The following is a 26,869-nucleotide window of genomic DNA, read 5'->3' as shown; positions in this document are numbered from 1 at the left end:
TTATTTCCCATGCATTGCTCCTGGAGATTATTGACTCTTCCCTGCTGAGAAGCTTTTTACCTGTCAGAAACATCAGCATCCATAAGGAGTAAGGGGGAAACATGGGCTGGCCTGGTTGAGTTCCCTCCAGCTTAATTTCAGATTCTTGGAGCTCTGGAGCCTTTGGTGACTTCTGTGATGGCAACATTTAGCCAGGATGAAGGTGCAATATCCTACATACCAATGCAATTTGGTCAAAATACAAGGGAGATACTACCAGTGTAAATGACAGAGGAAATGGGGTAGTACCTGAGTATTCTATTGTAAATACTGGCATGGTCTGATTAAATAGAGCAGACAGAAGGGAAGATCAGTTCAATTGCATGTTCTCTCTGCAGTCAATTCATCCTGTTTGCCTGTCAGAAATGGTCAGTAAAGCAGTTGATTTTCTCTTGGAGCTGGATGGCAAAATGGTTGTGTTGCAGCAGGTGTTCAAGACACAAATGAGTTTTAAGTGACTAAATAGAGGCTGGTTATGTCCTGAAAATGGTTCAGGATTACTGCTTTGTGTTCATTGCTTGCCATTAAAAGACCACAAGCATTTAAATGGAGCCTCAAACTGACATTTTCTAAATACAGGCTTTTGTATGTCGGGATAGAAAAAATGCACCCAAAGAGAACAAAGCATCAGTGAAAGGAATTGTTAGCAAATAAATGTCTGAGTACATGACTGCATAAGATAGGGAGGTTTTGGTGGGCTGGGCACTTCCTCTTGCTGTGGTCTGGGTTGTAGATGTAGCAATACTCCTGAAATGGGGCTCACTGTAATCACTGAGCCTGTATACTCCTGAAATTTCCTGTATACTCGTGAAGTGGGTCTGACTGCAGTCACTGAACCGGATCCAAGGGAGCTTAGTGTGCAAGTGGCTGCTGCTTTTGAACTAATTCTCTTCAACTATTTTGGTAGCATGTTGCATGTTGTTAGCAGAGTTCATAGCCCTAGGAACCTTTTCTCATTACCAGCTCAAACTCCTAACAATGAAAAAGTCCAGAAAGGAACTTGGATCAGATGATTTCACTGCTGAGGCAGACACGGCTGCAAAATGCAGTCTTAAATACTGGCTTTTTTAGTAGTACAGCATGTGATTGGAATTTGTGTCTAGGTGAGCACATAACTGCACAATAGCATGATTTGAAGGGATTGGAATATGTTTGAGGGAGCATGTACCAGCATCCTGATTTAAAGCAGACAGGTTATTTGCAGTAGCTGTGTGACTTCCAGAGGGTAATTTGATCCCCTGCTCCAGTTGTGCCTCCTTCATGGGATGGCAAAGTGAGAGCAGCAGGAAGAAAGCTCCAAAAGTGAGACCTAATTCCAGTACCTGTTATTCACACCACCTTTTCTTCTGATAGCAGGAGTGAATCTGAGCACTGAGACTGCTCAGAGTTAGAGTGGTGGTTGTTTTGCTCATGATGCTCGTTTCATTCACACTGCCAGGACGTTCCAGCACTAAACTACTGCCAGAGAGGGAGCTCAGTGCTTACTTGCTGCCATCTGCTGCCTATTTTTTTGAAACTCCCTCTTGGTTAACAGCATTCAAGCAATCGCTGCTGGATTGAAGGCAGATTTGCGCCCCCAAAAGAGAGGTTTCTGTGGGCACTGCCCTCTAGTTAACATTCTCAGTCACTCTTGGTGGTCTCCCCCATGTGGTCTCTGAACTTTGAAGGGTTTTCCAGAATCAGTAGAAAAACTGCCTGTCTTAATCGTCATGCTCCAAATTTGAAGAGACTTTATTTTCCCAGGATGAATGGAAAAGTTAAATTTCAGTGACTAAAAATGTTTATAACCCGAAAAAGAACAGAATTTCACTTTCTGTTCCTGTCTAAAGGAGGTACTTACAACTATCACCTCCCACTGTATTTACTGTTTTAGTTCAGCCACTGAAGGTATGTGAATATAAGGGAATCTCGGTTATCATTTGTAAAGATAGATTTGAGGTCTACAGTGTGCTAAAGAAATCTAGGCAATCTGAATCTCCAAAATCAGCAACTTCTTCTAGAGAAGTTTCATTGCAGAAAAGCTTATGAATAATCAGGACTTTGCATTTCCTTTGAACACTGATAGTGAGGAGTACCATCCCAGGAGGCTGTGCAGGTGTGACTGTGGTTCTCTGTTCACAGAGAAGCGGTTCTTCAGGCGCTCCAGGTCGGGGGAGATCCTGGCCAAGAACCCCGTGGTGCGCTCCAAGAGCTACAACAACCCACTGCTGACGCCCGTGGCCGAGTACGACAGCGAGAGCGCGGCTGCCAACGGGGCGGGCATCCGCAGGCACTCGGTGTCGGAAATGACCTCCTGCCTGCAGCTCCAGGGCTACCCCGGCCTCACCCCCATCACGGACAGCGGCTCCAGGGGCTCCATGAAAGGCTCGCTGCCCGGAGAGCAGGAGAGGCCCGGCGCCGCGCCGGGGCAGTGCTCCAGCAAACTGGGCACGGCCGAGCCCCAGAAGGGGCTCTTCCGCTCCACTGGCGACCCACACAGCTCCTTGGAGCTGGACACAGACACTGCCTTACTGCCAGCTCCCTCCTCCAGCCCTGAGAACATGGTGGATCAGATCTTGGAGTCCATCGACTCTGACTCTGAAGGCATCTTCATTGATTTTGGCCGAGGCTGTTCCAGTTCATCGGCATACAGTGTGGATGTGAACAGGCAGAGCATTGTGTGAAGGATGTTAGGAGACAGACTCTGGAGTTCAATGATATATGACAGTTACCAAGACAGTGTGTTGGACTGTGGTCAATACAGCCCCACAAACTGTGGGGTTTAATGATATATGACAGTTACTGAGACAGTGTGTTGGACTGTGGGCAAGCTGTCTGTGCCTGGGCAGATTTCAGGCAGATTGGCCAGGGCACCATGGCTGTACTGAACACACACAGTTTGGTTATAGCAGGTGGGAATCTGCTGAGGGGGAAGCAACTCCAACTGCTTTTCCCCACGCGTGGCACCCTGCAGATGGATTTCCTGTTCCTTTGTAAACCTAGGGGATCACAAACTCACAAGTGTCTGGTAAAGTGCTGTTAGTGCAGCTGGCAGTGATTGTTTAGGAAAACAGCTCAGCAATAGTTGTGCTCACTTCTGATTTTCTAAAGAGGTTTCCTGCAGATGGTAGGTTGTTCTCTGAAGTGAAACACCTCAGCCAGAGGAGAAACAGCTCCTTTAAAAACAAACAAACAAATACAAAAGGCTTTTGGCTTTCATGCCACAGAATACAATAATGAAGAAGTCTCTTTTAATCTTTTTCTTATACATCCTTGTATGTACTCCTTTGCCTAATGGTGACTTGGAGTTCTTGAAGAAAGGTAAATAAACAGAAATTTGCTTCCTGATGTCACACAATGCCCAGTGTCTCCTTTTCTGTTTCACTGTGTCCTCAGCCAGTACCTTCTGTCTGGGAGGATTGTCTCAAAATTGGCTTCCAAGACCAAAATTCATTTGCTCTGAATGTGGCACTTGGAGAAATCTGTACTGTCAGCTCCTGAAGCATCTGTTGTGTGGAGAGATTCCACCATGTTTCAACTTCCTTGTTTCCTAAATAAGTGAAAATCTGGCCTCTCAGGAAAATCCTCAGTATATATTTATATTCTTACGGAAATGCCATAATGCATCTGCTGTCAGTGACGGTTTTGGGAAGTGCGAACCTTGCAGCTCTCCTTATCCTGAGCACACCCAGCCCTTGGATTCTCTCTTGCAGTAACACAGTGGGTAAGAGCTGGATCAGTGGTTTTGCAGAGGATTGGTGCATGTGATCCCAAGGTGGAGCAGAAATCCTGCTGCACAGTCCAGTTTTGGTCAGGGGTTTGCAGTGAAATCCTGCTGCACAGTTTGAGCAGGGGTTTGCAGTGAAATCCTGCTGCACATCCAGGTTTGATCAGGGGTTTGCAGTGAAGGCAGCTCCGTTTTGTGTCTGTGCTTTGGTGGAAGGAGTCAGTCGATACCTCCTGAGCTGGATGCCATCATGAGCCTTCACTCACAGGGAACTCTTGGAAAGCACAGGAGAGAGTGGAACTCCTGCTGAAATTGGCTCCAGTACATGACAGGAGCGATGATTCCCAAAAGTGTCCGAGAGTGGTACAAGCCACCACGCTGGCACTATCAGTCCCTACCCTTGTTCTTTCTGACAAACACTGCTCTGTCTCCTAAATTATTTTTGTATTTGGAGAAAAGGAGTGTCCACAGCCTTGTTCTAAGGACACAGTGCAGGGAGGAAAAGGTAAGATTCAAACCCTTCCATAAAAATATTACATAACCCCAAAGGTAACAAATACAGTGCCTCTACACACCTTCATCCCTCAAGGAACTTGAAATGCTTTAAGAGTCATGAGCATACCTAATTACTGGGGAATGGTTAAGCACAGGTCCAGTGGAGGAGAGAAGAGACTGCCAGGACCCTTCCCACCGCAGGTTTTGTGTGCTTAGTGCCTTCTGCTCTGATGGAAGGCCTTGGTCTCCAGGATTGCTCTGATGGAATCCTCTGCCATGCTGGCAGTTAACGAGCTTTTCCCACCTTGCACACATGGAGATAGTGAATAAAGATCCTTCTCTGTTTGTTTTAGATTATTTACAGACTGGGTTCAGGAGTGTGAATGCATGAGAGAAATTCTCCTATGGCAAAGGCATAGGAAAAGGCGAGAAAGGCAAGAAAAAAGGGAAAAAAAGGAATAAAAAAGGCAAGAAGAAAGGCAAGAAAGAGGCAAAAAATGCAAGAAAAGAGGCAGGAAAAAAAAGCAAGGAGAAAGGCAATTAAGACAAGAAAAAAGGGGAAAAAAGCAAAAAAAATGCAAGAAAAAAAGCAAGAAAAGGGCAAGAAGAAATGCTAAAAAAGGCAAGGAGCAAAGCCAAAAACAGGCCAAGAAAAGGGGAAGAAAGGCAAGAAAAGAGGCAAGAAAAAAGAGAAAAAAAAAAAAAAAAAGAAAGGAAAAAGGACAAAATGACCGCAAGAAAAAAGGCAAGAAAGGCCAGAAAAAAGGGCAAGAAAAAAGGGAGTAAAGGCAAGAAGAAAGGGCAAAAAGAAAGGCCAAAAAAAGGACAAAAAGAAAGCCCAAAAAAAGGGCAAAAAAGCCCAAAAAAGGCAAGAAGAAAGCCCAAAAAAAGGGCAAAAAAGGCAAAAAGAAAGCCCAAAAAAGGCAAAAAGGCCAAAAACTGGCCAAAAAAGACAGGGGAAAATGCCAAAAAATGGCCAAAATGGCCAAAAAAGACAGGGAGAAAAACCAAAAAATGGCCAAAAAAGTCAGGCAGAAATGCCAAAAATGGCCAAAGAAGGCAGGCAGGCCCAAAAAATCAAGAAAGACCAGCCAGAAAGGCAAGAAAGAAAGGCCAGAAAAACAGGAGAGAAAGGCCAGAAAGGCAAGCAAAGAAAAAAGGAGGGAAGAAAGGGATGGCCCTGTCCCGTGTGGGATTGGTGCCGATTATCAATTCCAGGCTGTGGCTGTAAAGCACCCCTGAGGTGCCATGGAGCTCCGTTCCTGGAGGTGAGGTGGGAGGTTCACACCCAGTCATTTCCAGCCATCAGTGAGTGCAGATGGCAGCAAACACATCCAAAGCGCACAGAGCAGGAGCCCTTAGAGGAGAAACCCCCGATCCTGATGGCAAAATGCTGTGAAGGCTGAATGCTGCATTGAAGGGTGTGCTTCCTGCTTGCTCTGGGGCTGATCTCTGCTCATTGCTGGATTTTGTTTTACCTGGAAGGGCTCGGGGCAGGCCTGACCACCAGAGTCACTTGTGCCTGCACAGGGGCACCTGCTGTGCTTTATGGGCTGTTCATGTATTACTCTCCCATCCTTTCTGTGCAAGAGCTTTTTAGTGCTGCTTTTTCAGGCACCCTGTAATGTTCTGGAGAGATGAATTTTCCCTCTTGCTGTTCTTTGTACTCAGCTTCCCTGACACAGTGAGACACAAAGATGTGTGTACAAAATTTACCACAACTTTGCATGGCCTGGTGGGCAGGATCATCCCTGTCTCAATAAATGAGAGCAGCCCTGTGCATTTCAGCTCAGGTAGAGAATTCCTGCTGAGAGGGAATTGCTGGAGCCCTCTGTCAGCTGGAGGAGCCTCCGTGGCCTGAGGTCACGGTTTGTGGGGTAGAGCCAGGAATGGGTGCTCATGGCCAGGGGTGTGAGGGGTTCGAGTGCTGTGACAACCCTGGACTGTCAGTGCTAACACAGGCTGCTCTCTGCTTCTCTCCCATCCCCTCAGAGTGCGTGGTGGCCTGTCACAAGTTTGCAGAAGTCAATGCCCTGGGTCTCACCGTGGCTGCCCTGAGCAGCTACGACCCCAGCATGAGAGCGGCGGCGTATTTTGTGCTGGCCTCTTTCCGCTGCCACCTGGACGGGGCTCGCTGTCGGGAGCAGAGCCAGGTGAGCAGTGCCAGGCTGGGCTCTGGGCTGGCTCTGGGGAGCAGAGCCAGGTGAGCCGTGCCAGGCTGGGCTCTGGGCTGGCTCTGGGGAGCAGAGCCAGGTGAGCAGTGCCAGGCTGGGCTCTGGGCTGGCTCTGGGGAGCAGAGCCAGGTGAGCAGTGCCAGGCTGGGCTCTGGGCTGGCTCTGGGGAGCAGAGCCAGGTGAGCAGTGCCAGGCTGGGCTCTGGGCTGGCTCTGGGGAGCAGAGCCAGGTGAGCAGTGCCAGGCTGGGCTCTGGGCTGGCTCTGGGGAGCAGAGCCAGGTGAGCCGTGCCAGGCTGGGCTCTGGGCTGGCTCTGGGGAGCAGAGCCAGGTGAGCAGTGCCAGGCTGGGCTCTGGGCTGGCTCTGGGGAGCAGAGCCAGGTGAGCAGTGCCAGGCTGGGCTCTGGGCTGGCTCTGGGGAGCAGAGCCAGGTGAGCAGTGCCAGGCTGGGAAGCATGAATGGAAGACTGGACTCGGGAATCAGGATGGTCTTCTTGGATTTAAAAAGCCTGGATGGCTTTTAAAGGCATTTATATCAGACCTGGTTTATTTTTATTACCCTTTTTGTAAACTGAAAAGCAAACAAAAAAACCAACCCTAATCCATTGCTGCTGCTGCCACGTGCAACACAAACCCATCCTCCCTCTGCCTGGAACAGGTGAGAGATGGAACTGAACCCCAAAGGATTCTCAGCTCAGTGATTATCCGTGAGTTTTATTGGGAACTGTCTGGGAAATCTTTTTCTTCAGTGTGGCTGTGAGCGTGGTTGAGCAGCCAGTCTAGACCTGCAAACACAGCAGTGCCACAGTGAGAACCTTTGAATTGTAAACCAGGGTTTATTCAACTGAATCACAGCTGTGTGCTGTGCCCAGGTCCTTTGTACAAATAGTGTACGGGGAAAAACCAGAACTGCACATTGCTTGTGATATGGATGGAATTTTGGCGGGGTTAAATAAAATCGAGATGCATATGATGGAATTGCTTGTACGCGTAAATATTGTTATCCTAAAGGAGCCCTCAGCTCTGTCCCAAGAGATGAGTTAAAATGACATTTCTTTACAAACCCGCAGGCCTTTTGAGGCTGCAGTTTGTGTCATGTAGAATTCCCAGGGGCTGCCAGCAGGAAATCTGTGGGTGGAATCCAGCTGGGCTCGGCCGAACCGAGCCGAGCTCTGCCGCATAGCCGAACCGAGTTGGGTTCAACTGAGCTGGGCCGAGTGCAGCCGAAACAAGCCGAGCTCCGCCGAACCGAGCCTCCTGCTTTCATGAGCATTAATTAGCGCGAGTGCGGTCACAGCCCAATGAGCTCCTGTGCCACCCCGCGCTCCCGGTCGTGTCCGCGCGATGGCCGGGCCGCCCGCGGGACGCGGCAGCAGGAGAGCCCCGAGCCGGGCGAGTTTAACGTGAGGCGGCGCCGCTTGCCCGCCCTCAGGGAGCCGAGCCGAGGCGAGCTCAGCCGAACGCGGAGAGAGCGGCTCCGAGTTGGGCCGAAGCGAGCCGAGCCGCGCCGAGGGCAGAGAGCGGCTCCGAGTTGGGCCGAAGCGAGCCGAGGCGCGCCGAACGCGCAGAGAGCGGCTCCGAATTCGGCCGAAGCGAGCCGAGGCGCGCCGAGCGCAGAGAGCGGCTCCGAGTTCGGCCGAAGCGAGCCGAGCCGCGCCGGGCGCACAGAGCGGCTCCGAGTTCGGCCGAAGCGAGCCGAGGCGCGCCGAGCGCAGAGAGCGGCTCCGAGTTCGGCCGAAGCGAGCCGAGCCGCGCCGGGCGCAGAGAGCGGCTCCGAGTTCGGCCGAAGCGAGCCGAGCCGCGCCGAGCGCAGAGAGCGGCTCCGAGTTCGGCCGAAGCGAGCCGAGCCGCGCCGGGCGCAGAGAGCGGCTCCGAGTTCGGCCGAAGCGAGCCGAGCCGCGCCGAGCGCACTGAGTGGCTCCGAGTTCGGCCGAAGCGAGCCGAGGCGAGCCGAGCGCAGAGAGCGGCTCCGAGTTCGGCCGAAGCGAGCCGAGGCGCGCCGAGCGCAGAGCGGCTCCGAGTTCGGCCGAAGCGAGCCGGGCCGCGCCGAGCGCAGAGAGCGGCTCCGAGTTCGGCCGAAGCGAGCCGAGCCGTGCCGAAGGGTCGAGTCCAGCCGAATGCAGATGACAATGGCCGAGTTTAGCCGATTAGAGCCGAGTTTAGCCGAGCAGCTGTGAGCCTTGCACGCTTGAGGTGAGCGTGCATCGTTGCCGGCCTGGGATTGAGTGAAATGCACTAAGGAAACCAGCTCTGGGGAGGGAGGCAGGGAAATCCTCTCTTAACGTTTACCAATTCTTCCGTCAAACTCGTCACGGCAGGACAGCGTGAAGACTGAAAGTGTAAGAAGATGTGGAGAGAAACAGAGAATCTGACAGAAGCATCGAACACACAAGTGCACGAATTTTGCTTTTTGCTTGGATGTAAACTCAGAAGTTGTAAGGAATTTGGGAAGGAGAAGGGACATTTCAGAAGGAGAAGAAGGAGAAGAAGTTGTTACAGTCCTGGGAAAAGCTTTTGTTCTAGCTAATAAAAGAAGTTAGTTTAAATTAAAAAAAAAAAAAAAAAAAAAAAAAGTGGTTTCTTTTTTCTTCACTATTATATTCTTTGGTGGTATATGGTGTGCTGTTTTATTTCTTGGTGTTATTAGCTCTGTAAATTGATTTTTGAGTCAAGCTAACTTTGCATGGGTTGCTTTGTATTTGAGGTAGGATCAATTTCAAGAGGTTTCTTTCATAGACTTCTGATAGGTATTATTGGGATTTTGGTTTTGTTTACTGTATGCATAAACATAGAGATTTGGTAGGGCCAGCTGGGCTGCTGGAGTTTTGAGTGTGAATTTATTAGATGGCTTTTGTTAAACACAGAATATTATGTAAGGTAACAGCAAATTACCCCATTACCCCATTGATCTAGCTATGTAACCTTACCACGAAGTTTTATATCTTACCAGTTTTCTGTTCTTCTGCTCCAAGTAGTTGTTGCAAAAAAGAAAGCGCTGTTACTTTTCTGAAAAGTTTTCTTCTATAACAAGCCCTTTACTGCCCTTGAATGTGAGTCAGAGGAGCCAAACAGCTGCAGCTGCTCTGAGGGCTTGGTGGGATTCGCCCCCTCCCTTTTCCTGGGTGGCATGGGAACGAGAGGCGGGCACAATCAGGGGTATATTAACCCCAGCCGTGGCTGAGGGGCTTCATTCCCTCTCTGGGATGTGCTGGGGTAAGAGCTCTCCTCTCAGTTCAGTGAAGAGGCTTTTTCAGCCCGTCTCAGCTTCTTTTCATCAGGTGTTTCTGGGCATCTAAAGCACAGAGGCTTGGAAGATTCTGTGAAGAAAACAGCATGGAATACAGGGAGTATTTAGGTTTGTGATTTTGGGTTTGGTGTTTAGGAGTGCGAAGGTGCTTTTGTAATTTTTAGTTTTGCTCTGGTTGTTTTTTTGGTTGGATTTCTTTTGGTGGAATTTTTGGGGGTTTTTTGGGGGTTTTTGGTTGGTTTTCGTGGGTTTTTTAGATTTTTTGATGTTTTCTGTGGGTTTTTTTTGTTTCTGTGGGGAGTTAGGTGTTTAGGGTTTTATTGTTTTTGTGGGGTTTTGTTTGTTTCTTTTTTTTTTTTCGTTGTTTGTTTTTGGGATTTTTTTTTTTTTTAAATTGAGGAGTGCAACTCCCTGAAATTCCAAGCTGTGTCAAGTACAACATTTTTTTCAGCACATTGATCATGTCTCAAGAGGGATCTGCCCAGTGTCCAAGATGATGTTTGAGATTGAGGCTTCAGGTGAGTTGAGGATTGTGACTGGGAGAGGGAGGGTGATCAGGTATCCAGTTAAGAGTTCTTGGGAGGGGGTTTGCAGGTAGCAGGGTGAGAAAGGGTGTTTATTTGTTGATTTGAGGCCCCCCCCCCAAGGCTGTTCAGAAGCCTAGCAGAGGCATTCCCATGTCTTAGAGCACACAAGGTCATCCACTGCACTCACAGGAATGCCATTTAACTTTGCCTTTCTCTAACCCAGGTGCCAGTCCTAATGAAGGCCACAGCCTTGGAATCGGGATGAAGCTGGAGCCTGAAGGAGCCAGGCACACTCAGGAGAGGGCAAGTAGCTGCCTTGCAGGGATTAGGCCCACATAACTCTGGACTCACACTTTGGTTTTGGTTTTATTCATTGTAGCTGACCGAGAGGCTCACAGGCCATCATAGAGCCCTCCGAGGCAGACTCATTTCAGGTGCCGCGTGGATTCCCCTCACCGATCATCCAAAAGATAAGTTGGGGCAACGGCCTGGAGATGGGAGAGTATCAGGTTGGGCATTCTTGCACCAGATGTAAAAATTGGCAGTGGTAAAAGCAATCTTCTGCAAGGGCCTCTTAGGAGAGCTAAAGGGAGAGGCTCTACTGTTGATGGCAGCTTTGAGGCGGGCAGTGCAGAACAGCTCCGGTCTGTGTCCTGTTTTCCGGTGTTCTGTGTTCCCTCGTGTGTCTTTGGGATCCCTTTTTCCTTTTCCCCTCGAGGCCCTCACCAGAAGCATGATGTGTAGTGTTTCTTGTCCCCCTGTTTGTCACGTTCTGTGTCACGGGTGTGTGCACACATTTGTGCTGGAGCTGTTCTGCCCTGCCGCATGGCCTGCTGCAGTAGGACAAGCCTTGGGGAGTTGGAATTTGTAATGTGGGCTGTAGTTGGGCTCTAGATGCTATTCCTAGATTGACATAAGGTGTTTGCAGCTTGTGAGTTATCCTGGTGGTGTTTGACATATGTTGTAACTTTCTTTCAGGTGCAGATGCATTCCACGTGTGGCAGAGGGTCGGGGTTAGGAGGGGCCGGGCCTCCTTTGGAGCGCGGTGGGTAGCAGAGTGGTGGGGTTTTGGCCGATGCGGTGCCAAGATCAGGCACTGATGTTTGGTTCTCTTTACTCTAGCTGTCTGAGAGACACCAGCCCGGTGCCAGCAGGACCTTCCCAGGTGACGAGGTGGCCTTTCTTTGCACCTGACACAGACTGGCATCCCCAGATGTCTGAGAGATAAGTAGAGGGCTGTGACCCATAGTGGGGATGAAGGCATGGTGCTGGTTTGGGAATTCCTGGGAGGGGGTTTTGAGTCCAGTTTGGAGGGGGGGGGGGTGTTCATTAAATGGCTCGTTAGGCCCCATGAAAGCCAAGTCTCACTTTTGATCACAGTGCTGAGGTGTGCAGGGCAGAGCAGTCCCGGTGTGTCTCATGTCACTTGTCTGTTGTGCCTTGTGTGTTGTTTGTGTATCTCCTGTCTTCTACCTTAGGCCTTTGAGGGCCCTGTCAGTACCCCTGGCATCATTGTTAGCATCTGTGATCTCTGCATTCCCTGGTCTGGCACCCAGGCCACAGAACTTTTGACTGGGGAGCTCAGACAGGCATCAGACTCTCTTCTCTCTTTGGAAGCATCCAGTCAGGTGTCTTGTCAGGTCTTCTTCTGAGCTGTATGGACAGCTGTGCCCCACCTGGATCCATTATGGTGGATTAGGACTTGCAATAATATGCGGTTAGGTACAGCATTCTGACAGTAGGATTCCTAGGCATCCATCTTTGCTGTCCTTGGAATAAATCATTCAGTTAGCATCTTCTTCCTCCAGGGTTCTCTGAGCCTCCTCAGCTCACCATCGGTCTCAGCTCGGTCATCTCCTTTTGCGTTCTCTCAGTCCTTGCAGCCATTTTCCTTGCCAAGAGATTTCTGTCTGTGTCTTGTGCCCATTGTTTGTCACGTCCTGTCCTGTGTCACGGGTGTCAGCACACATTTGGGATGGGGCTGCTCTGCCCTGCCACATAGCCTGGTGTGATAGGAGAAGTCTTGGAGACTTGGAATGTGTAATGTGGGGTGTAGTTGGACTCTAGATGGGATTTGTAGATGGACACGAGATATCTGGAGCTCTTCAGTTATCATGCAACAGTGTGACTCTTGTCTTAACTTTTTTTTCAGATTGAGATGGATTAAATCTGTGCCAGAGGGCCCCATGCCGGGTGAGGGGATTCCCCCGAGCAGGTGAGGCCCCACTTGTCTCTGCAGCAGAAGTGTTTGTGGTGACTGTGTTACAGCTCTGTTCTTTGTCTTTCTTTTTAGGAAGTAAATCTGGATGCCAGCAGTCAAGGTACGCAGCGGAGAGAAGTGGTTGTTATTGCTCAGCTCTCAAGCACAACAATTTTTCAGCAGATTTATCGTGTCACAAGAGGGATCTGCCCAGTGTCAAGGATGATGTTTGAGATTGAGGCTTCAGGTGAGTTGAGGATTGTGACTGGGAGAGGGAGGGTGATCAGGTATCCAGTTAGGAGTTCTTGGGAGGGGGTTTGCAGGCAGCAGGGTGAGAAAGGGTGTTTATTTGAGGGCCCCCCCACCCAAGGCTGTTCAGAAGCCTAGCAGAGGCATTGCCATGTCTTAGAGCACACAAGGTCATCCACTGCACTCACAGGAATGCCATTTAACTTTGCCTTTCTCTAAGCCAGGTGCCACTCCTAATGAAGGCCACAGCCTTGGAATCAGGATGAAGCTGGAGCCTGAATGAGCCAGGCACACTCAGGAGAGGGCAAGTAGCTGCCTTGCAGGGATTAGGCCCACATAACTCTGGACTCACACTTTGGTTTTTGTTTTCTTTATTGCAGCTGACCGAGAGGCTCACAGGCCATCATAGAGCCCTCCGAGGCAGACTCATTTCAGGTGCAACATGGATTCCCCTCACCGATCATCTAAAAGATAAGTCGGGGGCCACGGCCTGGAGATGGGGGAGTAGCAGGTTGGGAGTTCTTGCACCAGATGTAAAAATTGGCAGTGGTAAAAGCAATCTTCTGCAAGGGCCTCTTAGGACAGCTAAAGGGAGAGGCTCTACTTTGATGGCAGCTTTCAGGCGGGCAGTGCAGAACAGCTCTGGTCTGTGTCGTGTTGTCCCGTGTTCTGTGTTCCCTGGTGTGTCTTTGGCGTCCCTTTTTCCTTTTCCCCTCGAGGCCCTCACCACAAGCATGATGTGTCGTGTTTCATGTCCCCCCTGTTTGTCACTTTCTGTGTCACGGGTGTGTGCACACGTTTGAGCTGGAGCTGTTCTGCCCTGCCGCCTGGCCTGCTGCAGTAGGACAAACCATGGGGAGTGGGAATTTGTAATGAGGGCTGTAGTTGGGCTCTAGATGCTATTCCTAGATTGACATAAGATGTTTGCAGCTTTTGAGTTACCCTGGTGGTGTTTGACATATGTTCTAACTTTCTTTCAGGTGCAGATGCATTCCATGTGTGGCAGAGGGTCAGGGTTAGGAGGTGCCGGGCCTTCTTAGGAGCGCGGTGAGTAGCAGAGTGGTGGGGTTTTGGCCAATGCGGTGCCAAGATCAGGCACTGATGTTTGGTTTTCTTTAATATAAGCTGTCTGAGAGACACCAGCCCGGTGCCAGCAGGACCTTCCCAGCTGACGAGAGGCCTTTCTTTGCACCGGACAGGGACCAGCATCCCCGGATGTCTGCGAGATAAGTAGAGGGCTGTGACCCACAGAGGGGATGAAGGCATGGTGCTGGTTTGGGAATTCCTGGGAGGGGTTTTTGAGTCCAGTTTGGAGGGGGGGGGTGTTCATGAAGTGGCTCCTTAGGCCCCATAAAAGCCACGTCTCACTTTTGATCACAGGGCTGAGGTGTGCAGCAGGGCAGAGCAGTCCCGGTGTGTCTGGTGTCACTTGTCTGTTGTGCATTATGTGTTGTTTGTGTATCCCATGTGTTTTACCTTAGGGGGGCCTGTCAGAAACCTTGGCATCGTTGTTAGCATCTGTGATCTCTGCATTCTCTGGCCTGGCACCCAGGCCATAGATGCGATTCTGATACCTGTCTGAGCTCCCCGGTCAGAAGTTCTCTCTTTGGAAGCATCCAGTCAGTTGTCTTTTCAGGTCTTGTTCTGAGCTGTAGGGACAGCTATGCCCCACCTGGATCCATTGTGGTGGATTAGGACTTGTAATAATATGAGGTTAGGTACAGCATTCTGACAGTAGGATTCCTAGGCATCGATCTTTGCAGTTCTTGGAATAAATCATTCAGTTATCATCTTCTTCCTCCAGGGTTCTCTGAGCCGCATCAGCTCACCATTGGTCTCAGCTCACTCATCTCCTTTTGCATTCTCTAAGTCCTTGCAGCCATTTTCCTTGCCAAGAGATTTCTGTTCCTGTTGTGTCCCCGTTGTCTGTCCTGTCCTGTCCTGCCTGTCCTGTGTCACGGGTGTCAGCACACATTTGGGACGGGGCTGCTCTGCCCTGCTGCACAGCCTGGTGTGATAGGAGAAGTCCTGGGGACTAGGAATTTGTAATGTGGGGTGTAGTTGGACTCTAGGTGGGATTTGTAGATGGACACAAGATATCTGGCGCTCTTCAGTTATCCTGCAACAGTGTGACTCTTGTCCTAACTTTTTTTTCAGATTGAGATGGATTAAATCTGTGCCAGAGGGCCCCATCCCGGGTGAGGGGATTGCCCCGAGCAGGTGAGGCCCCATTTGTCTCTGCAGCAGAAGTGTGTATGGTGACTGTGTTACAGCTCTGGTCTTTGTCTTTGTTTTTAGGAAGTCAATCTGGTTGCCAGCAGTCAAGGTGAGCAGTGGACAGAACTGGCTGTTATTGCTCAGCTCTCAAGCACAACAACTTTTCAGCAGATTCATCATGTCACAAGAGGGGTCTGCCCAGTGTCAAGGATGATGTTTGAGATTGAGGCTTCAGGTGAGTTGAGGATTGTGACTGGGAGAGGGAGGGTGAGCAGGTATCCAGTTAGGAGTTCTTGGGAGGGGGTTTTCAAGCAGCCGGGTGAGAAAGGGTGTTTATTTGGGCCCCCAACCCCCCCCCACCAAGGCTGTTCAGAAGCCTAGCAGAGGCATTGCCATGTCTTAGAGCACACAAGGTCATCCACTGCACTCACAGGAATGCCATTTAACTTTGCCTTTCTCTAAGCCAGGTGCCAGTCCTAATGAAGGCCACAGCCTTGGAATCAGGATGAAGCTGGAGCCTGAATGAGCCAGGCACACTCAGGAGAGGGCAAGTAGCTGCCTTGCAGGGATTAGGCCCACATAACTCTGGACTCACACTTTGGTTTTTGTTTTCTTTATTGCAGCTGACCGAGAGGCTCACAGGCCATCATAGAGCCCTCCGAGGCAGACTCATTTCAGGTGCAACATGGATTCCCCTCACCGATCATCTAAAAGATAAGTCGGGGGCAACGGCCTGGAGATGGGAGAGTATCAGGTTGGGAGTTCTTGCACCAGATGTAAAAATTGGCAGTGGTAAAAGCAATCTTCTGCAAGGGCCTCTTAGGAGAGCTAAAGGGAGAGGCTCTACTGTTGATGGCAGCTTTGAGGCGGGCAGTGCAGAACAGCTCCGGTCTGTGTCCTGTTTTCCGGTGTTCTGTGTTCCCTCGTGTGTCTTTGGGATCCCTTTTTCCTTTTCCCCTCGAGGCCCTCACCAGAAGCATGATGTGTAGTGTTTCTTGTCCCCCTGTTTGTCACGTTCTGTGTCACGGGTGTGTGCACACATTTGTGCTGGAGCTGTTCTGCCCTGCCGCATGGCCTGCTGCAGTAGGACAAGCCTTGGGGAGTTGGAATTTGTAATGTGGGCTGTAGTTGGGCTCTAGATGCTATTCCTAGATTGACATAAGGTGTTTGCAGCTTGTGAGTTATCCTGGTGGTGTTTGACATATGTTGTAACTTTCTTTCAGGTGCAGATGCATTCCACGTGTGGCAGAGGGTCGGGGTTAGGAGGGGCCGGGCCTCCTTTGGAGCGCGGTGGGTAGCAGAGTGGTGGGGTTTTGGCCGATGCGGTGCCAAGATCAGGCACTGATGTTTGGTTCTCTTTACTCTAGCTGTCTGAGAGACACCAGCCCGGTGCCAGCAGGACCTTCCCAGGTGACGAGGTGGCCTTTCTTTGCACCTGACACAGACTGGCATCCCCAGATGTCTGAGAGATAAGTAGAGGGCTGTGACCCATAGTGGGGATGAAGGCATGGTGCTGGTTTGGGAATTCCTGGGAGGGGGTTTTGAGTCCAGTTTGGAGGGGGGGGGGTGTTCATTAAATGGCTCGTTAGGCCCCATGAAAGCCAAGTCTCACTTTTGATCACAGTGCTGAGGTGTGCAGGGCAGAGCAGTCCCGGTGTGTCTCATGTCACTTGTCTGTTGTGCCTTGTGTGTTGTTTGTGTATCTCCTGTCTTCTACCTTAGGCCTTTGAGGGCCCTGTCAGTACCCCTGGCATCATTGTTAGCATCTGTGATCTCTGCATTCCCTGGTCTGGCACCCAGGCCACAGAACTTTTGACTGGGGAGCTCAGACAGGCATCAGACTCTCTTCTCTCTTTGGAAGCATCCAGTCAGGTGTCTTGTCAGGTCTTCTTCTGAGCTGTATGGACAGCTGTGCCCCACCTGGATCCATTATGGTGGATTAGGACTTGCAATAATATGCGGTTAGGTACAGCATTCTGACAGTAGGATTCCTAGGCATCCATCTTTGCTGTCCTTGGAATAAATCATTCAGTTAGCATCTTCTTCCTCCAGGGTTCTCTGAGCCTCCTCAGCTCACCATCGGTCTCAGCTCGGTCATCTCCTTTTGCGTTCTCTCAGTCCTTGCAGCCATTTTCCTTGCCAAGAGATTTCTGTCTGTGTCTTGTGCCCATTGTTTGTCACGTCCTGTCCTGTGTCACGGGTGTCAGCACACATTTGGGATGGGGCTGCTCTGCCCTGCCACATAGCCTGGTGTGATAGGAGAAGTCTTGGAGACTTGGAATGTGTAATGTGGGGTGTAGTTGGACTCTAGATGGGATTTGTAGATGGACACGAGATATCTGGAGCTCTTCAGTTATCATGCAACAGTGTGACTCTTGTCTTAACTTTTTTTTCAGATTGAGATGGATTAAATCTGTGCCAGAGGGCCCCATGCCGGGTGAGGGGATTCCCCCGAGCAGGTGAGGCCCCACTTGTCTCTGCAGCAGAAGTGTTTGTGGTGACTGTGTTACAGCTCTGTTCTTTGTCTTTCTTTTTAGGAAGTAAATCTGGATGCCAGCAGTCAAGGTACGCAGCGGAGAGAAGTGGTTGTTATTGCTCAGCTCTCAAGCACAACAATTTTTCAGCAGATTTATCGTGTCACAAGAGGGATCTGCCCAGTGTCAAGGATGATGTTTGAGATTGAGGCTTCAGGTGAGTTGAGGATTGTGACTGGGAGAGGGAGGGTGATCAGGTATCCAGTTAGGAGTTCTTGGGAGGGGGTTTGCAGGCAGCAGGGTGAGAAAGGGTGTTTATTTGAGGGCCCCCCCACCCAAGGCTGTTCAGAAGCCTAGCAGAGGCATTGCCATGTCTTAGAGCACACAAGGTCATCCACTGCACTCACAGGAATGCCATTTAACTTTGCCTTTCTCTAAGCCAGGTGCCACTCCTAATGAAGGCCACAGCCTTGGAATCAGGATGAAGCTGGAGCCTGAATGAGCCAGGCACACTCAGGAGAGGGCAAGTAGCTGCCTTGCAGGGATTAGGCCCACATAACTCTGGACTCACACTTTGGTTTTTGTTTTCTTTATTGCAGCTGACCGAGAGGCTCACAGGCCATCATAGAGCCCTCCGAGGCAGACTCATTTCAGGTGCAACATGGATTCCCCTCACCGATCATCTAAAAGATAAGTCGGGGGCCACGGCCTGGAGATGGGGGAGTAGCAGGTTGGGAGTTCTTGCACCAGATGTAAAAATTGGCAGTGGTAAAAGCAATCTTCTGCAAGGGCCTCTTAGGACAGCTAAAGGGAGAGGCTCTACTTTGATGGCAGCTTTCAGGCGGGCAGTGCAGAACAGCTCTGGTCTGTGTCGTGTTGTCCCGTGTTCTGTGTTCCCTGGTGTGTCTTTGGCGTCCCTTTTTCCTTTTCCCCTCGAGGCCCTCACCACAAGCATGATGTGTCGTGTTTCATGTCCCCCCTGTTTGTCACTTTCTGTGTCACGGGTGTGTGCACACGTTTGAGCTGGAGCTGTTCTGCCCTGCCGCCTGGCCTGCTGCAGTAGGACAAACCATGGGGAGTGGGAATTTGTAATGAGGGCTGTAGTTGGGCTCTAGATGCTATTCCTAGATTGACATAAGATGTTTGCAGCTTTTGAGTTACCCTGGTGGTGTTTGACATATGTTCTAACTTTCTTTCAGGTGCAGATGCATTCCATGTGTGGCAGAGGGTCAGGGTTAGGAGGTGCCGGGCCTTCTTAGGAGCGCGGTGAGTAGCAGAGTGGTGGGGTTTTGGCCAATGCGGTGCCAAGATCAGGCACTGATGTTTGGTTTTCTTTAATATAAGCTGTCTGAGAGACACCAGCCCGGTGCCAGCAGGACCTTCCCAGCTGACGAGAGGCCTTTCTTTGCACCGGACAGGGACCAGCATCCCCGGATGTCTGCGAGATAAGTAGAGGGCTGTGACCCACAGAGGGGATGAAGGCATGGTGCTGGTTTGGGAATTCCTGGGAGGGGTTTTTGAGTCCAGTTTGGAGGGGGGGGGTGTTCATGAAGTGGCTCCTTAGGCCCCATAAAAGCCACGTCTCACTTTTGATCACAGGGCTGAGGTGTGCAGCAGGGCAGAGCAGTCCCGGTGTGTCTGGTGTCACTTGTCTGTTGTGCATTATGTGTTGTTTGTGTATCCCATGTGTTTTACCTTAGGGGGGCCTGTCAGAAACCTTGGCATCGTTGTTAGCATCTGTGATCTCTGCATTCTCTGGCCTGGCACCCAGGCCATAGATGCGATTCTGATACCTGTCTGAGCTCCCCGGTCAGAAGTTCTCTCTTTGGAAGCATCCAGTCAGTTGTCTTTTCAGGTCTTGTTCTGAGCTGTAGGGACAGCTATGCCCCACCTGGATCCATTGTGGTGGATTAGGACTTGTAATAATATGAGGTTAGGTACAGCATTCTGACAGTAGGATTCCTAGGCATCGATCTTTGCAGTTCTTGGAATAAATCATTCAGTTATCATCTTCTTCCTCCAGGGTTCTCTGAGCCGCATCAGCTCACCATTGGTCTCAGCTCACTCATCTCCTTTTGCATTCTCTAAGTCCTTGCAGCCATTTTCCTTGCCAAGAGATTTCTGTTCCTGTTGTGTCCCCGTTGTCTGTCCTGTCCTGTCCTGCCTGTCCTGTGTCACGGGTGTCAGCACACATTTGGGACGGGGCTGCTCTGCCCTGCTGCACAGCCTGGTGTGATAGGAGAAGTCCTGGGGACTAGGAATTTGTAATGTGGGGTGTAGTTGGACTCTAGGTGGGATTTGTAGATGGACACAAGATATCTGGCGCTCTTCAGTTATCCTGCAACAGTGTGACTCTTGTCCTAACTTTTTTTTCAGATTGAGATGGATTAAATCTGTGCCAGAGGGCCCCATCCCGGGTGAGGGGATTGCCCCGAGCAGGTGAGGCCCCATTTGTCTCTGCAGCAGAAGTGTGTATGGTGACTGTGTTACAGCTCTGGTCTTTGTCTTTGTTTTTAGGAAGTCAATCTGGTTGCCAGCAGTCAAGGTGAGCAGTGGACAGAACTGGCTGTTATTGCTCAGCTCTCAAGCACAACAACTTTTCAGCAGATTCATCATGTCACAAGAGGGGTCTGCCCAGTGTCAAGGATGATGTTTGAGATTGAGGCTTCAGGTGAGTTGAGGATTGTGACTGGGAGAGGGAGGGTGAGCAGGTATCCAGTTAGGAGTTCTTGGGAGGGGGTTTTCAAGCAGCCGGGTGAGAAAGGGTGTTTATTTGGGCCCCCAACCCCCCCCCACCAAGGCTGTTCAGAAGCCTAGCAGAGGCATTGCCATGTCTTAGAGCACACAAGGTCATCCACTGCACTCACAGGAATGCCATTTAACTTTGCCTTTCTCTAAGCCAGGTGCCAGTCCTAATGAAGGCCACAGCCTTGGAATCAGGATGAAGCTGGAGCCTGAATGAGCCAGGCACACTCAGGAGAGGGCAAGTAGCTGCCTTGCAGGGATTAGGCCCACATAACTCTGGACTCACACTTTGGTTTTTGTTTTCTTTATTGCAGCTGACCGAGAGGCTCACAGGCCATCATAGAGCCCTCCGAGGCAGACTCATTTCAGGTGCAACATGGATTCCCCTCACCGATCATCTAAAAGATAAGTCGGGGGCAACGGCCTGGAGATGGGAGAGTATCAGGTTGGGAGTTCTTGCACCAGATGTAAAAATTGGCAGTGGTAAAAGCAATCTTCTGCAAGGGCCTCTTAGGACAGCTAAAGGGAGAGGCTCTACTTTGATGGCAGCTTTCAGGCGGGCAGTGCAGAACAGCTCCGGCCTGTGTTGTGTTTTCCGGTGTGCTGTGTTCCCTGGTGTGTCTTTGGGGTCCCTTTTGCCTTCTCCCCTCAAACCCCTCACCACAAGCATGCTGTGTTGTGTTTCATGTCCCCCTGTTTGCCACGTTCTGTGTCACGGGTGTCTGCAGGTATTTGTGCCGGAGCTGTTCTGCCCTGCCGCATGGCCTGCTGCAATAGGACAAACCATGGGGAGTTGGAATTTGTAATGTTGGCTGTACTTGGGCTCTAGATGCTGTTCCTAGATTGACATAAGGTGTTTGCAGCTTGTGAGTTACCCTGGTGGTGTTTGACATATGTTGTAACTTTCTTTCAGGTGCAGATGCATTCCCTGTGTGGCAGGGGGTCAGAGTTAGGAGGTGCCGGGCCTTCTTAGGAGCGCGGTGAGTAGCAGAGTGGTGGGGTTTTGGCCGATGCGGTGCCAAGGTCAGGCACTGATGTTTGGTTGTCTTTAATCTAGCTGTCTGAGAGACACCAGCCCGGTGCCAGCAGGACCTTCCCAGCTGACGAGGTGCCCTTTCTTTGCACCCGAGACCTACATCCCCAGATGTCTGAGAGATAAGTAGAGGGCTGTGACCCACAGAGGGGATGAAGGCATGGTGCTGGTTTGGCAATTACTGGGAGGGGTTTTTGATGCAGCTTTGGAGGTGTGGGGTGTTCATTAAATGGCTCGTTAGGCCCCATAAAAGCCAAGTCTCACTTTTGATCCCAGTGCTGAGGTGCACAGGGCAGAGCAGTCCCGGTGTGTCTGGTGTCACTTGTCTGTTGTGCATTGTGTGTTGTTTGTGTGTCCCATGTCTTTTACCTTTGGGGGGCCTGTCAGAAACCTTGGCGTCATTGGTAGCATCTCTGATCTCTGCATTTCTTGGCCTGGCACCCAGGCCATAGATGCGATTCTGATACCTGTCTGAGCTCCCCAGTCAGAAATTCTCTCTTTGGAAGCATCCAGTCTGGTGTCTTGTCAGGTCTTCTTCCTAGCTGTACGGACAGCTATGCCCCACCTGGATCCATTGTGGTGGATTAGGACTTGTAATAATATGAGGTTAGGTACAGCATTCTGACAGTAGGATTCCTAGGCGTCCCTCTTTGCTGTTCTTGGAATAAATCCTTCAGTTAGCATCTTCTTCCTCCAGGGTTCTCTGAGCCGCATCAGCTCACCATTGGTCTCAGCTCGGTCATCTCCTTTTGCATTCTCTCAGTCCTTGCAGCCATTTTCCTTGACAAGAGATTGCTGTCTGTGTCTTGTGTCCATTGTTTGTCACGTCCTGTCCTGTGTCACGGGTGTCAGCACACATTTGGGATGGGGCTGCTCTGCCCTGCCGCACAGCCTGGTGCGTCAGGAGAAGTCCTGGGGACTTGGAATTTGTAATGTGGGGTGTAGTTGGACTCTAGATGGGATTTGTAGATGGACCCAGGATATCTGGAGCTCTTCAGTTATCCTGCAACAGTGTGACTCTTGTCCTAACTTTTTTTTCAGATTGAGATGGATTAAATCTGTGCCAGAGGGCCCCATGCCGGGTGAGGGGATTCCCCCGAGCAGGTGAGGCCCCACTTGTCTCTGCAGCAGAAGTGTTTGTGGTGACTGTGTTACAGCTCTGGTCTTTGTCTTTGTTTTTAGGAAGTCTATCTGGATGCCAGCAGTCAAGGTACGCAGCGGAGAGAAGTGGTTGTTATTGCTCAGCTCTCAAGCACAACAATTTTTCAGCAGATTTATCGTGTCACAAGAGGGATCTGCCCAGTGTCAAGGATGACGTTTGCGACTGAGGCTTCAGGTGAGTTGAGGATTGTGACTGGGAGAGGGAGGGTGAGCAGGTATCCAGTTTAGGAGTTCTTGGGAGGGGGTTTGCAGGCAGCCGGGTGAGAAAGGGTGTTTATTTGAGGGCCCCCCCACACAAGGCTTCTCAGAAGCCAAATAGAGGCGTTCCCATGTCTTACAGCATACAAGGTCCTCCACTGCACTCAGAGGAATGCCGTTTAACTTTGCCTTTCTCTAACCCAGGTGCCACCACTAATGAAGGCCACCGCCTGGGAATCAGGATGAAGCTGGAGCCTGAATGAGCCAGGCACACTCAGGAGAGGGCAAGTAGCTGCCTTGCTGGGATTAGGCCCACATAACTCTGAACTCACACTTTGGTTTTGGTTTTCTTTATTGTAGCTGACCAGAGGCTAACAGGTGATCATGGGGCCCTCCGAGGCAGACTCATTTCAGGTGCAACATGGATTCCCATCACCTATCATCCAAAAGATAAGTCGGGGGCCACGGCCTGGAGATGGGAGAGTAGCAGGTTGGGAATCCCTGGGACAGATTTAAAAATTGGCATGTATGTAAGCATGTCGCCTTATATTGTGTGTACTTACACTCTATGTGGACTTGCACTGTATGCATCAGCTTATATTGTGTGTACTTACACTGTACCACTTATGATCGCAGCTGCCCTGCCCTGGCACGTAGTCACAGTTAGGTAGAACAGTTATAACAACTTTACTGTTCATCTGTCTTTCGTGGGATTTTGGGTAGAAAATTTATCAGTCCAGAGTGGGGACAAGTCCTAGCTGTCAGCCACCTGTTGACCCTTCCTGTTGTCTCACAGGTCCTCGTGGCTGCTGTTTTCCCCAGGATCTGCCATTTACCTCAAGGAGCGGCAGCCAGAAGATGTGTCAAAGCACCTTCTTCAGCATCTCAGGTAAGGGCCACAGTGAGCATGTAAGTGGAAGGAGTATGTGTGAGAGCACGTGGCTGTGTCTGTCTGCTCGTCTCTGCGTGTGTGAGCGTATGCTGACTGGATTTAACCTTGTGTGTGTGACTTTTGCTTTCCAGGTTTTGCAACTCCTTGTTAAATTTAGAATAAAAAATCCCCAGCTGCCTTCCACCCTGGCTGATTTTTTTTTTTTGGTCCCGGCCAAGTAAAAACCCAGAAAAATACCACAAGATAGGCTAGAAAAGAACCAAAAAACCGAGAAAAAAAACCCAATATGGGTGAGAATACCGAGAAAAAAACCCCCAAGATGGGCAAGAAAAAAATGCAGAAAACACCCACAGAAAACCAAGAAAAAAACCCCAGGATGGGCAAGAAGAATCCCAGAAAAACAATGCTACATGGACCAGAAAAAATCCAGGAAAAAGCAGAAAAAAAAACGGAAAAAAAAGGGAAAAAAATCCCAAGATGGGCAAGGAAAAAAACCCCCCCAAAAAAAACCACAAGATGGGCAAGGAGAAGATCCACAGAAAACCTGAAAAATCACAGAAAAACCCCCAAGAAGGGCAAGAAAAAACCCAGAAAACACCCACAGAAAACCAAGGAAAAAACCCCAAGATGGGTGAGAAAACTCCCAGGAAAAAAAACCAAGATGGACCAGAAAAAACCCTTAAAAAACCAAGGAAAAAAAAAACAAAAACAAAAAAAAAAACGGAAAAAAACCCAAGGATAGGCAAGAATACTCCAGAAAAAACCTCAGAAAAAATCCGCAAAATGGGCAAGAAAAAACCCAGAAAAAAACACGAAAAAAAAACCCCAAGATGGGCAAGAAGAAATCTGGAACAAACACCCCAAGACTGGCAAGAAAAAACGCCAAGATGGGCAAGAAAAAACTGGCGTAAAACCGGCCGCAAAGCGCGACTGTCGTAAAACCAGCTGTAAAGCGCGACCGTCGTAAAAGGTGCCGTAAAGCGCGACTGTCGTAAAAGGTGCCGTAAAGCGCGACTGTCGTAAAAGGTGCCGTAAAGCGCGACTGTCGTAAAAGGTGCCGTAAAGCGCGACTGTCGTAAAACCGGCCGTAAAGCGCGACTGTCGTAAAAGGTGCCGTAAAGCGCGACTGTCGTAAAACCGGCTGTAAAGCGCGACTGTCGTAAAAGGTGCCGTAAAGCGCGACTGTCGTAAAAGGTGCCGTAAAGCGCGACTGTCGTAAAACCGGCCGTAAAGCGCGACTGTCGTAAAAGGTGCCGTAAAGCGCGACTGTCGTAAAAGGTGCCGTAAAGCGCGACTGTCGTAAAAGGTGCCGTAAAGCGCGACTGTCGTAAAACCGGCCGTAAAGCGCGACTGTCGTAAAAGGTGCCGTAAAGCGCGACTGTCGTAAAAGGTGCCGTAAAGCGCGACTGTCGTAAAAGGTGCCGTAAAGCGCGACTGTCGTAAAACCGGCCGTAAAGCGCGACTGTCGTAAAAGGTGCCGTAAAGCGCGACTGTCGTAAAAGGTGCCGTAAAGCGCGACTGTCGTAAAAGGTGCCGTAAAGCGCGACTGTCGTAAAACCGGCCGTAAAGCGCGACTGTCGTAAAAGGTGCCGTAAAGCGCGACTGTCGTAAAACCGGCCGTAAAGCGCGACTGTCGTAAAAGGTGCCGTAAAGCGCGACTGTCGTAAAAGGTGCCGTAAAGCGCGACTGTCGTAAAACCGGCCGTAAAGCGCGACTGTCGTAAAAGGTGCCGTAAAGCGCGACTGTCGTAAAAGGTGCCGTAAAGCGCGACTGTCGTAAAAGGTGCCGTAAAGCGCGACTGTCGTAAAAGGTGCAGTAAAGCGCGACTGTCGTAAAAGGTGCCGTAAAGCGCGACTGTCGTAAAACCGGCCGTAAAGCGCGACTGTCGTAAAACCGGCCGTAAAGCGCGACTGTCGTAAAAGGTGCCGTAAAGCGCGACTGTCGTAAAACCGGCCGTAAAGCGCGACTGTCGTAAAAGGTGCCGTAAAGCGCGACTGTCGTAAAAGTTGCCGTAAAGCGCGACTGTCGTAAAAGGTGCCGTAAAGCGCGACAGTCGTAAAAGGTGCCGTAAAGCGCGACTGTCGTAAAACCGGCCGTAAAGCGCGACTGTCGTAAAACCGGCCGTAAAGCGCGACTGTCGTAAAAGGTGCCGTAAAGCGCGACTGTCGTAAAAGGTGCCGTAAAGCGCGACTGTCGTAAAACCGGCCGTAAAGCGCGACTATCGTAAAAGGTGCCGTAAAGCGCGACTGTCGTAAAAGGTGCCGTAAAGCGCGACTGTCGTAAAAGGTGCCGTAAAGCGCGACTGTCGTAAAACCGGCCGTAAAGCGCGACTGTCGTAAAAGGTGCCGTAAAGCGCGACTGTCGTAAAAGGTGCAGTAAAGCGCGACTGTCGTAAAAGGTGCCGTAAAGCGCGACTGTCGTAAAACCGGCCGTAAAGCGCGACTGTCGTAAAACCGGCCGTAAAGCGCGACTGTCGTAAAAGGTGCCGTAAAGCGCGACTGTCGTAAAACCGGCCGTAAAGCGCGACTGTCGTAAAAGGTGCCGTAAAGCGCGACTGTCGTAAAAGTTGCCGTAAAGCGCGACTGTCGTAAAAGGTGCCGTAAAGCGCGACAGTCGTAAAAGGTGCCGTAAAGCGCGACTGTCGTAAAACCGGCCGTAAAGCGCGACTGTCGTAAAACCGGCCGTAAAGCGCGACTGTCGTAAAAGGTGCCGTAAAGCGCGACTGTCGTAAAAGGTGCCGTAAAGCGCGACTGTCGTAAAACCGGCCGTAAAGCGCGACTGTCGTAAAAGGTGCCGTAAAGCGCGACTGTCGTAAAAGGTGCCATAAAGCGCGACTGTCGTAAAAGGTGCCGTAAAGCGCGACTGTCGTAAAACCGGCCGTAAAGCGCGACTGTCGTAAAAGGTGCAGTAAAGCGCGACTGTCGTAAAAGGTGCCGTAAAGCGCGACTGTCGTAAAACCGGCCGTAAAGCGCGACTGTCGTAAAAGGTGCCGTAAAGCGCGACTGTCGTAAAAGGTGCCGTAAAGCGCGACTGTCGTAAAAGGTGCCGTAAAGCGCGACTGTCGTAAAACCGGCCGTAAAGCGCGACTGTCGTAAAAGGTGCCGTAAAGCGCGACTGTCGTAAAAGGTGCCGTAAAGCGCGACTGTCGTAAAACCGGCCGTAAAGCGCGACTGTCGTAAAACCGGCCGTAAAGCGCGACTGTCGTAAAAGGTGCCGTAAAGCGCGACTGTCGTAAAAGGTGCCGTAAAGCGCGACTGTCGTAAAAGGTGCCGTAAAGCGCGACTGTCGTAAAAGGTGCAGTAAAGCGCGACTGTCGTAAAAGGTGCCGTAAAGCGCGACTGTCGTAAAACCGGCCGTAAAGCGCGACTGTCGTAAAACCGGCCGTAAAGCGCGACTGTCGTAAAAGGTGCCGTAAAGCGCGACTGTCGTAAAACCGGCCGTAAAGCGCGACTGTCGTAAAAGGTGCCGTAAAGCGCGACTGTCGTAAAAGTTGCCGTAAAGCGCGACTGTCGTA

General features: G+C 50.5%; 1 protein-coding gene across 1 annotated transcript in view; it reads left to right on the top strand.

Moving 5' to 3' along the window:
* Positions 1-3,366, top strand: part of PRR5 (proline rich 5) — a 31,504-nt gene extending 28,138 nt beyond the window's left edge. The window contains exon 8 of the mRNA XM_058805633.1: positions 2,161-3,366. Coding sequence (XP_058661616.1) covers positions 2,161-2,702 — 542 coding nt within the window. The 3' untranslated portion in view covers positions 2,703-3,366. The remainder of the gene's footprint in view (positions 1-2,160) is intronic.
* The last annotated feature ends 23,503 nt before the right edge of the window (positions 3,367-26,869 follow it).

This window comes from Ammospiza caudacuta, chromosome 5 (assembly GCF_027887145.1).
Source record: "Ammospiza caudacuta isolate bAmmCau1 chromosome 5, bAmmCau1.pri, whole genome shotgun sequence".
NCBI lineage: Eukaryota > Metazoa > Chordata > Aves > Passeriformes > Passerellidae > Ammospiza > Ammospiza caudacuta.
The sequence above is the reverse complement of the archived record's forward strand: the minus strand, read 5'-3'. Positions and strand labels throughout refer to the sequence as shown.